Source organism: Curcuma longa, chromosome 16 (genome assembly GCF_044706935.1).
Source record: "Curcuma longa cultivar G26 ecotype Majalengka, Jawa Barat chromosome 16, ITB_CL_G26_1.1, whole genome shotgun sequence".
Lineage (NCBI taxonomy): Eukaryota > Viridiplantae > Streptophyta > Magnoliopsida > Zingiberales > Zingiberaceae > Curcuma > Curcuma longa.
In genome coordinates this window covers 1,852,873-1,864,746 of record NC_133876.1, presented here as the reverse complement: position 1 = coordinate 1,864,746, position 11,874 = coordinate 1,852,873, and the positions used below count along the sequence as shown (strand labels likewise).

At 39.1% G+C, this 11,874-nt stretch overlaps 2 protein-coding genes across 2 annotated transcripts in view; one reads left to right on the top strand and one right to left on the bottom strand.

The window, feature by feature from the left end:
- LOC141847347 (chaperone protein ClpB3, mitochondrial-like) overlaps nt 1-2,731 on the bottom strand; it is an 11,825-nt gene extending 9,094 nt beyond the window's left edge. Inside the window, exons 1-3 of the mRNA XM_074735374.1 lie at nt 2,457-2,731; nt 743-961; nt 429-666 (exon numbers count right to left, since the gene is read on the bottom strand). Coding sequence (XP_074591475.1) covers nt 429-666; nt 743-961; nt 2,457-2,720 — 721 coding nt within the window. The 5' untranslated portion in view covers nt 2,721-2,731. The remainder of the gene's footprint in view (nt 1-428; nt 667-742; nt 962-2,456) is intronic.
- Nucleotides 2,732-4,895: 2,164 nt separating this feature from the next.
- Nucleotides 4,896-10,747, top strand: LOC141847309 (non-specific phospholipase C1-like). Its single transcript, XM_074735322.1, has 3 exons — nt 4,896-6,107; nt 9,376-9,552; nt 10,153-10,747. Exons 1-3 carry the CDS (start codon nt 4,961-4,963, stop codon nt 10,470-10,472), a joined length of 1,644 nt encoding a protein of 547 aa, XP_074591423.1. The 5' UTR covers nt 4,896-4,960; the 3' UTR covers nt 10,473-10,747.
- The last annotated feature ends 1,127 nt before the right edge of the window (nt 10,748-11,874 follow it).

The following is an 11,874-nucleotide window of genomic DNA, read 5'->3' as shown; positions in this document are numbered from 1 at the left end:
ATTGCAAGATAGACGAACCATATTGACACAAAAATACTTTTGAATCATTTGGCAATAGTTAATACAGATCTGTAAAGGAAGTGATTCAGAGATATATCTCTTGCCTTTCATAAGCATAAATTGTAGGGTTAGTTCACCTCCAATATAGTCATTTCGACTTTAGGTTTTTTCTTCTAACTTTGTCCAGATCCATTTACACATGATGAAAATTGGAGAAATAACTACCACATATAATAATTACAACCAGTTTTTCCATTGAGAAATGCCAAATATTTTCATGTGCAGTTTTATATTTGTGATATTTTCTTGATAGAACAGAAAACACACATAGGAATTTCAAATTTAATAGACTAAATTACACAAATATGGTAACTGAACCAAGAGTATCAAAATTAAGAAAAACAGAAAACAATGAGTAGAAGACATACTCTGGTCCGTGACACTTTGGCTTCCACGCACAGCAGTCACAGCATCCCTCAGCTCTTTCTCACTGAGTTTGAGATTCTTCAATAATTGTTGACCAAATCTTTTGTCTGACAAGAATGCCAGGACAAGATGTTCAACTGACAGAAATTCATCACCAAACTCCTTTTTAAATTTCTTTGCGTTGTCAAAGAGAGTAATTAAGTTTTGTCCCAATATAGGCCCACTTGTGTCACCAATAACCTGCCATTAAAAGGAGCTATTGATTGGGTGTTCATACAAGATGCTTACAGCCAACACCAATTGTGCATTTATTCACCTTGGGTTGCTGTGAAATAAACTCATCTGTAGCTTGCAGAACTGATGTGTTGTCAACTCCAGCCTTAGCAAAGATTCTTCGAGCCAAACCATCTTTCTGCTCTAGAAGTGCTTTCATAAGATGTTCAGTTTCCACCACTTGCTGCTTATATTGTCGGGCAGCGTCTATTGCACCAATGATTCCATCCCATGCCATCTCAGTGGACTCTGCTTGAGTGATCTGGGAAAACATTATTGATTACATGGCTTTGAGTTGATTACCAAATAGATTAGCAACTATCAAAATAGATAAGTAAAACACATCCATGAGCTTAAATCTCCTAGAAGATGCATAAATGTGAACTTAGGCATAGTTATTCAATTATTGAAGTCCAACATCATACAAATTGATGAACTTAAACCTCATCCATATAAACATCAGATAGCATAAATCACTTTTTTTATACATTAGACAACAGACCATAAGCAGTCTTCAGTTGGTTGATAAGATCAGATGAATTCGCTAGTAGGATCAAGTTTAGAATTTAAGTTGACATAGTTAAGACAAACTCAATTGCTAGGAGTCCATCCAGCTAGTCCACAACCAATATGTAATAATATGTTTACTAGGCTTAGTAATGTGATTGAAATGCTTAAGAAGAATAATATGGAATTATGTTTAATTAGTACTGGTTATCTCCTTTAGACAACATGGGATTGAGGTACTTAACAAGCATGGACCTGAAATCAAAAGACACAAAAGAAAGAATGCACCACATGGTAGTTCTTTGCATTACTTCCTATGCAATTATTTTGGTACTATTTTTCATGACTTTGCTCCAACCATTTGTTGTAAGTGACCTCTCTATATAAGAGTACTAATATAAATTAACCTCTCTAGTTTTAACTGTTATGCAATGTCAACTCACCTCTAGATGTCTAATGTGGAACTGCTGAAGCTACCACCATCTCAATGTAGATTAGCTTCCATGATTATGAGGTTGAAAATGGAAGTTTTAGGGAATACAATGGACGATGCAAGTTTGTTTTTCACCCAATAGGAAGGGCATAATGTAGCATCAATATTTAATGACAACAACCACACTCTAATTGATCGCACTAAGGAGGACCTTCCTAGCTGACCACATCACTTCTAAATTTGACCTATTTATAATGTTCCAGTATATTTATGTTTTTCTCTTTGAGCTAACCTAGTCTCACCTCTAAGGATCTAGTGTTGCATTGCTGAAGCTACCACCATCTCAATGCAAATTAGTTGCATGACTATGAAATCAACAAGGATCATTTTAGCAATTAGTATAAACAAAGCAAGTTTGTTATTAGACTATCATTTATAGCACCAATTTAGTGACGACAGTACTCTCGCAAATCCAAGGAGCAACTTTCCAACTGGTCGTATCTTGTCTTCTAAGACCGTAGTAATCCAATGAAGAAATTAAATAAATGTAAGCATCACCTCAGCCTTCCTTCATCATACCGTTTATTCAAAGTATTGTGAATGTTTACTTAAACCTACAACACAAGCTTTCAAACAAGCTAAATTCTCGGATATGTTTCATACAGTGTATATATTAGCCCCATTAATGATGAGCAAGAAAAACATACATAATAAGTAAAATGTGACACTTATATAGGCAGCAGAAGGCAAGAAACAGAACGATCGATCGAGAAGTAACACAATCAACTCATTCCCAATGGGAAAAGCGTGGGAATACCTGGGATCCGCCGCCATGGTTATAGCGAAGAGGGGTGGAGGAGTGGAACTGGCGACGGTCTAGGCCCTTGTCCAAGGAGCATCCGAGGAAGCTCGGGCCTCCGACCAACGGCGAGTACGGGACACCGGAAAGGCGAGCGGCAGTGCTGGCGCCCGGCACGGGGTGCGAGGCGAGGGCGGCGCGGAGGGAGGAGGAGCGGCGGCGTCGCGCCGCGGCCGAACAGGCGGACCGGGCGAGCTTGGCGGTGGCTGCGCGGCCGAACATCGAGTCGACGAGGGATTCGGAGCTCTGCTTTGACGGCGGTGGAATGGAAATTGCAGAGGTCGACGCAGGGCCGTCTCACGGTTTTATGACGGCCTAGGCTGGGTTTTATGGGTTTTATAACATCATAGGCTAAATTTTTTTTTAGATTTTTAATATATATTTTTTAAATATAAATTTTTTTTATTCTTTTTCATTCGGATTTGAGATCGACAGATTTTTAAATAAAATATTAATTTAAAATAGTTTTTTATATAAAATTTAGTTTTTTAACTATTAATTTAAAAATAAATTTTTATATAAAATTTAATTTTCTAACCTTTTAAAAATTATTAATTAAATTTTTATATTTAAATTTTGTTAATAAAATTTTTTCAATTGATAAAATTGTTAGATTATTTAATCTTTCTTGAAATATTATTGAACGTAAATAAGATTTTATTAAAATATTATTTTTAAAATGATGCATCAATTTAGCCATGCATTAATTTTCATGCATGTAGCAACTTCTCATGCATGCAGGCGAGCAGTGTATCAAATGCACGAAACAGCATCAAATTCTTATGCGTAGCCATACAAGTGTGATGTGACCTTGCAAAAATCGAAGCACCGTGATCTTGCAAAATGAACACGTTGTTCGATTGATATAAAAAAATTATTAAAATAAATTTTTTTAATAACAATGGGCTCAATTTTATTGGGGCCCTAGGCATAGGCCATTGCCTTACCTTGAGCCGGCACTGAATCGTCTCAGGCATCTCATTGCAGTCAGTCTCGTCTTGACTATCTCAGACGTCTAGTTTCGACCACTCCATCTCATCATGGCCTCCACATTGCACGTCTTCGATAAACTACCGTCTCACATGGCTTGCTAAAGGGGAACGCGAATATTCTCACCGACATACAACAATGATGTACAAGCGATTACGAGGTTGTCATATCCGGTCCTCTCGGATATCCCTCTTTCTGCATATAAAGAAATGGATCTGATCTCCCTTGCAGAATGTTGTAAGGGTTATCCCGTCTGACATGGAGATATCTTGAACAAGCTATAAAAAGCTTAGCCTACAACCTTATTCCAAGGTGAGATTCCAAAAACTCAACTAACATTATTTTCTTTCCTATCTATATTTCATCATCTTCATGAGAACTTTAATTTGAACGTCGAAGTGGCTTGTTGGAACTTCTCGATATATACCAGTCTAATCACTTTTTGAAGTGTGTTTCAGATTTAAATCATCTCCTGCATCCCAACTCATCCAAGAGGTCATCTATGTCAAACTGCTGGTTGATTGATAAGTTAACCCTCCGCAGTATTTGATCAGAAAGTTTTTTTTTTTTGATATAATAATAATGGACATGATGAACATGGAAATCATGTGCTTGACAGCTAAAGGACCCGACAAAGTAAAGCTCGAAGAACTTGTGACCACAATGATCACGAAGGCTATGTATTAGAGCATGAAGACCTAGATTGACAAGAGCGTGAAGCTCGATGAACTGAATCACTAAGCTTAGGGAGGAGTTTAATAGACTCCAGAGCTAGAGACTTGAACAAATGTGTACAAATTTGTTGGACTCAAGATTGAGATGTTGTTTGGATCTACTTATTATACTAATAAAGCTTCAGGAGGGAGTTTGATGGACTCGAGGCGACGAAGAGCTGAAGGTACGAGAGCCATGAGATATTGCCTTTGATGCATAGTTGAGTTGATTATGACGTAACAGATTTGTAGAAGAAGACAAGGGTTCGAATCCTGACGAAATCAGGGTAATATCCTCCTGCGTCGTGACCAACTATAGTTCTCGATTTACCTCCTCATAAATGATCGTGAGGCCGATCGTATAGGACCACTAAAGTGGCGAATTCCACCTTTACGCAGAAGAGAGCCATGAGATATTGACGTTAGCAAAAGAGACGGTGCAGTGCATCGTCATCAGCTGAGATTTGTGTGGTCGAATTAAACGAGCTCAACCGTCCACGCTACTGCATTTACCTACACCAACAAACACAACTGGTGACGAACGAATCACGCATCCAATCGGAAGAGTCGAGATAAGATGGTGACGCGGTGCCTCGGTTAACGCCGCCGGGTCCGGTCTGCCTGCGGGCCGCGTCGACCCCGGCTGTTATTTTATTCGCGTCGAGTGTCGACGCACGCTTCGTGGCTTCCTGACCTCGCCTCGTCTCTCTTTCTCTTTCTCTCTCGCTCTCTCTCTCTCTCCGCCTTCCGATCGCCGAGATGGGTTTGGGAGCTCCGCCGTCGCGCCGGCGCCGCCTCCTCGCCGTCGCCGCCGTCTTCCTCTACCTGCTCGCCTCCTCCCACTGCATCGACGCCGATCGGATGGTCGGGTGGAGGAGGAAGAGGCCCAAGCACGAGATCAAGGGCCCGATCAAGACTGTCGTGGTGCTCGTGATGGAGAACCGGTCGTTCGATCACATGCTCGGGTGGATCCGCTCCAAGCGCGGGCGACCAGACATCGACGGCCTCACCGGCCGAGAATCCAACCGCCTCAACGCCTCCGACCCTTCATCTCCGGAGGTCTTTGTCTCCGACGGCGCCACCTTCGTCGATTCTGACCCTGGACACTCCTTCCAGGCGATTCGGGAGCAGATCTTCGGGTCCGAGGACACCTCTGCGTCGCCGGCCCCCATGGACGGCTTCGCCCAGCAGGCTGAGAGCATGGGTGAGGGCATGGCCGGTACCGTCATGCGCGGCTTCGCCCCCGAGGACGTTCCTGTCTTCTCCGCCCTCGCGGAGGACTTCGCTGTGTTCGATAAGTGGTTCGCCTCCGTCCCAGCCTCCACCCAGCCCAATCGCTTCTATGTTCACTCGGCGACATCTCACGGTGCCACCAGCAACGTGCGCCGGGATCTCATCCATGGCTTTCCCCAGAAGACCATCTTCGATTCCCTGGACGAGGAAGGGCTCAGCTTCGGCATATACTACCAGAACATACCTGCTGTACTTTTCTACAAGAGCCTTCGGAAGCTCAGCCACCTTACCAAATTCCACAGCTACAAACTCGCCTTCAAGCGGCATGCCAAGCTAGGCCGCCTGCCCAATTACGTAGTCATCGAGCAGCACTACTTCGACGTGAAGCTATCCCCAGCTAACGACGACCACCCCTGCCACGATGTCGCCAGGGGACAGAGGCTTGTGAAGGAAATATATGAGACCCTTCGAGCGAGCCCGCAGTGGAATGAGACAGCCCTGCTCATCACCTACGATGAACATGGTGGGTTTTACGACCATGTGCCTACTCCCGTCACAGGGGTGCCCAATCCGGATGGCATCATTGGCCCTGATCCCTTCTACTTCAAGTTCGATAGATTGGGGGTCAGGGTTCCCACCCTCCTCATCTCCCCTTGGATCGAAAAACGAACTGGTAAGTGACCTCTTTTCTGAATTTTCCTTTCTTTCCAAATTGATTGAAATAAATCTGATAACTATGGTTTCAAATGCATGCATACTGGTCATTTATATTTGTATTTCAGTTTGATAGGCTATAGACTGATAACTATAGACTCTTAAGAGACAACTTGAAGGTGGAGATCCAAGGCATTGACATAGTTAAACTCAGACTGTTAAAGAGGGGCATAGCACATCTAGGGTTATATGACTGTCACAAAGATAAGGTGAAATCTAACGGCTATCACCACAAGGCAGGTGATAGAGTTCTGAAAGTGACTCTTGGTAGGCAGATCCACATGACAAAAAAGATGTAGAAACTCTTGTATCATCTTGAGACATCCTTGGGGTAGTTGATATAGTTAGCATGTGCAGAGAGCTCAGGTGATACAATGCATATCAACACCTAATAGTTAAAAAGCAAATTTGTCAGTTGCTAGTGGCTAGAGAGATTCAGAAGATCTTCCTCTATTATCGAGTGACATCATCAAGTGAGTTAGGTATGTGGATCCAACAACTTCCATGTGTAGAGGAGAAGCATGCCATGGGAGAGCGAGCAAGGCCATACTGGAGTATCACTTTGAGGTATCACATTAGTGGGATAGTATCTCATTGGCGGGAGATTGTTAAATGTTAGCTTGCTCGTGGGTAGAGGCGAGCATTGCTCTACCCCTTGGAGTGAGCCTTTTGCTATAACAGGCTTAGTATTTGTCCTTGCTACTAAACTTCTGCTTTAGGATTATTTTTCACTGATTCTTACATGGTTATCATATGGTGGTTCGTAGAATTTTGGGGTTGTGAACTTTTTTCACTAATGAAGCATTTTGGAGACTAGGGAACATTGTATGGTGTGTTTGTAAGTTGTGAGATACCAGATTGTCTATAAAGAGGAAGGTTTATTTTTGGTCAAGGAAGAGCTTTGATATTTGGGGAGGACTACTTCTCCAGTAGTGTTAAGGGAGGAGTTTAAGGATGATTGAGTGAGATTTTCTGAAATGTTGGCATAGTTGGTCGAATTTTCATTATACTTTTGCTTTTTATATTATATAGATTAGATTCTCTGCTGATTAGGCTTTATCGGACTACATTAAATTGTTCTCATCTTTGTTTGGTTATGCTATACTACTGGGAGGTGATGAACATTTCATCATGTAACCTTATATTGGATGAGATTTTGCATTTTAGATGTGCTGAATTTGGATCTGCATGTGTAGTTTGAGACAAAGGAATCTAGCAAGCGGTATTGGAGTGATTTTTAACTTTATTAAGTGGTATCGAAGGCATTTGTGATCCTAGCAAATATGACACGTGACATTTGGTAGAAATATTGTTTGATTTGCTAGCACTCTTGAATTTGACTTCCCAACATATCATTTATTTCTTATAGATGCCTTCATTAACGTATTATTAATGCCATTTAGATATCCAATAGATAAGGAATAGAGATGTTTCTTTTGGATAATGAACATCGTTGAAAAACTTTTTTTTAATACTGTTTGATACTTGGGGATGATAATTTTGAAATAGCTTAATTACCAATGTGTATGGCAGTTCGACAGGGAACCACCAAAGTAAAACATGTAGTATTTTAAGCAGACTCATTTTTTTATTTATTTAGAGTGATAATACTCATGCTGTATGTCATTATAATAAGTTGTGGGCGGTAAATATTCTTTTTTCATGAAAAGTATATTAAGGAAATGATTGAAATAAAAAGTTTGAATTCTCCCACTCTATCATGCACAATTCCTAAAGGTCATGAATCTGATATCATACATGTAACCATCCAATTGAAGGAAATACCATCCACACCCTCTTGCTTTATATAGGTTCCTTGAGTTTTATAATATTTCAATGTACCCACATAAGGATTTTTTTTGGGCTTTGCTACTGCATCATAAAATTAAAATTATGTAGTTTGTAATGAAAAACAGGGTTAGTTTATCTTTACAAAGGAGATACAAATCACGTATTAAAAGAGAAAAAAATTTAAAAATTTCTTTTTATCTTTTCCCTTCTTTCCAAAAGAGTGTGTGTTAGACCTAGGGGAACCAGCAAGTTTCCAAACTCAATGAACTGACTGATTTGAGTTGGATAACCGAAGAATAAAAAAAAAAGACTTTTCCATAGTAAAGATTCAACAAATGGTCCACCTTTATGGTGGATGAATTGATTTTTTATTATTATTATTTGGTTTGGTTTGATTTGGAGTTGCTTTTAGGTTTCCAATCTCGTGCAGTGCACCCTAATTGATAATCATTCCTTCGTTGAGCCGAAATATAAGGGAAAGAAAAAAATAGATAGGATACTTCTATTATTTACTTGGACACAAACAAGGATGGAGCAATTTTTTAGTGCAAGAAGTGTAGGGTATAGAAATGAAGGACGAAATTTTGTAAATACTAATAAAAATTTTTTGCCCCTCCCAATGTGATTTTCTTGGCTCTGTCCTGACACAAATGAGAGGAGGGAAGAAAATAGAGAATGAATATTACAATTTTATAAGTTAGATCAGTTCAATAAATAGAGTGGGGTGGTGCAAAGTAAAGAAAACATTAGTCAATGAAATAAAGGATAATTTAATTGATTCTGCTATTACAAGGGATAAGTTCAGTAGCATATAGCCAGGAACAAACACGGCTTGATGATGCATGAGGATGATGATGGCCAATTCATATTTCCAGCCAATTTGAGGGAAATGAAAGGAAAGAAGGAAGCATTTATTTCTTGTTTTCCTGTCTATGAGAATTGCTTTCTATTCATCTACACTATCTCCCAATAACAATTATTTGGTTTTCTTTTATCATTTGTTCCATCATACTTAAAAAGGTGAGAAAATTAAGTGAATGCTTTTTCCTCCTAATTCTTTCTCTAGAAGTAAACAAAACAGATGAATTCTGCCTTTGTGGTGGTGATGCAATAAGACTTTCTTTCATTTTGCAATGATAGTGTAAAGGAGAAGTAATTTTTTGAGTGTTTAGAAATTTTTTGTGTTTGCTAAGCTGGTCTTTCTAATCCCCACATTTTTAGTTTACATGTTTTCATCTTTATCATGTTTCACAAGAGTATAAGAACATTTTGTTCCATTTCTTTATTTGATTTAATTTAGTTATTTTGTGCTTATCCTGTAAATATCCATGATGCTAACTGTCATGAGAAGTACACCTGTTTATAATTTATCCCGTCTACTTGTGTTGCATGTAGTGTCTTTACAAAGTATTCAATTTTTTTTTTTTAACATGCAGTGATCCACGAACCTAAAGGGCCTTACCCAGATTCACAGTTTGAGCATTCTTCCATCCCTGCAACTGTAAAGAAATTATTCAATTTGAACTCCAATTACCTCACAAAGAGGGATGCTTGGGCGGGGAGTTTTGAGAGCTACTTCAATCTCCGGAAGACACCACGAACTGATTGTCCAGGTATGCATCTCCTTATATGCTTAAAAATTACAAGCACCTACAATTGTGTGAGAAGTAAACGTGATATTTATTAATTTTTAAACTTTGATACTCTTGGATCAGATCATTTGTCAAAAATAATGCTATTCTAATCAGGTGTAGTACTAAAAGGTGATAGAACGAGGATGGTAAGGACATATTTAACAATATGAAATCTATAATTAGAAAGGGTTGAATCTATTAAGGCATAAGAGACAGAGGAAGACAAAAGAAATAATTAATCAAATTAAATTGAATATTAATAATGATATAGCAAACCTTAGGTGTCACTTGGTAAGAACAATAAACGGAGATCTAGTTCTCAATTGTAGAATGTCTTATTCTGCTTGTTGCGTTATCACTAGCAGATAAATGAGGGTTCTTTTTACCAGTTTGAATTTGAATAATAATTTAGTACTAACTATTAACTAGGGGGAGCAAATGCCTAACGCGAAACACACTATGGATAAATTTAGTTGGAATCCAAGCTAAAAAAGCTTCCTCTCGGTGCTAAAAACTAAATGCATTGGATTTATTATTATCGTGTTTCAGATTCCGGCTAATCTCCAGTTGTTTTTTTAGAGAAACTCCCTGAAGTAGAGCTACTCAGGCCATTTGGAGCTAGGGAGGATAAAGTTCTCTCAGAATTCCAGGTGGAGTTGATCCAACTTGCCTCTCAGCTCAATGGAGACCATGTGCTCAATACCTATCCAGACATTGGCAAGGGCATGACTGTCGGCGAAGCGAACAAGTACGCAGAGGATGCAGTCGCAAGGTTTCTCGAAGCCGGCAGGGCTGCGCTGAGAGCCGGAGCAAACGAATCCGCCATTGTTATGATGAGGCCTGCTTTGACTAGCAGGACCAGTGGGTGGCCATCTGATGAGGCTGTCCAAATCGTCTAATACTCACACGATACGCAGATCATTAGTCTTTTGTATATTTTGGTAGTTTTTCCTACTGGAGTTGATGATTGCTAAGAAGTTGGCGTTCTAATGCTATACGTGATGGGATGAGTCTGGGCCATACCCTGTTAATAATATACATAACATGGCTTGTTATATATAGTATAGGTGATTTCAAACTTGTAAACGTGGATGATAATTCAAGATTTTTATCGTCAGACATTTTTATTTGAGATGTAAAAGGGTACTAGTGTTTTTACTTGTTGCTCTATCAAGAGCCAGATCCAACAGCAAGATTATTAATGTTTGCTCTAGCCATTCGTACCAGTGATGGTGATCTTCTACACCAATCTGAGGTCAACCCTCACCCTCCCAAAGAGGAGAAAATAACAGTTTTTGACTTCTAAACCTCCATGCGTCGTGTAGAAAAGTTCAACCTTTGGCAATGTTGACATTTGATGAAGTTCCAACCTAGTCAACTGCGAACCTCTCGGACAGAGCACGGCATTGACTAAGGCAAACATGGATCATCATATAAATGAAGAAAAGTCTTCCTACGCTGAAGCAACAACTCCTACATTTGTTTAGCTCAGTAGTTGATATGTGTCTTAAAAGTTCTTAATTATAATTGTAAATACTTAAAGATTTCTTATAATATTCGTCTTTTGATAGAGAAAAAAAAGAAGATGATCAATCTCATAAAAAGTCAACTGTTTCAAACTGAGAGGTTGGAGGTAAAGCTGATCAATGTAGAAAAGAATATGTCTGGAAGCTCTGAAAGCAACCAAAGTAAAGAAATTAGGTGTCAAATTAATCAAAGTTAAGGAATTAAGCTTTGAACAATCTACATGAGCTAGCTAGCTGAATCATCATAGAATTTAAAAACACATGATCAATTAATCCACTTAAAACTCTTAGGAATTGCTGATATGATTCTTTTAATTAATATCGTCAAGAAGTTTATTGTATCTCGATGAGATCTATTTCAATTGCAAAATACCTAAACAATCCATTTGAAACTCCTAGCTAAAACAAAATGTTTCCTTTCAAATGATCAATAACAAATTTACTGGTATATTTCGCAAAATAACTAATTAAGTCTTGATCGTCAGAATAATTATTAAAAAAGAGAGATTTTTGCATGCAGTTTTCTGCTACGTGGAGAGAGAATAATAAGCTGCGCGATCTCGGAGGAAAACAACTCGGAAGAGTTGTTTCAGAAATCTGCCAAGAACAAAGGAACTCCGATCGTCTTGTGAAGCTGAATTAATTGGTCGTCAATTTTGATTTCAAATCAAGTCCCTGTCAAGTGGAAATAACATTTTGATTTGTTTTTTTTAAGGAGGATGAAAGAATCTTGATCAAAAGACTTGCAAGAAAATCATTCAGTTTCTTGGTGCCA

Excerpts from the sequence above, each read along its gene's own strand:
- LOC141847309 (XM_074735322.1), top strand. The coding sequence starts at position 4,961 with ATGGGTTTGGGAGCTCCGCCGTCGCGCCGGCGCCGCCTCCTCGCCGTC. Across the intron at positions 6,108-9,375 it reads TTGGATCGAAAAACGAACTG|TGATCCACGAACCTAAAGGG; the intron begins GTAAGTGACCTC and ends TTTAACATGCAG. Across the intron at positions 9,553-10,152 it reads ACCACGAACTGATTGTCCAG|AGAAACTCCCTGAAGTAGAG; the intron begins GTATGCATCTCC and ends TTGTTTTTTTAG.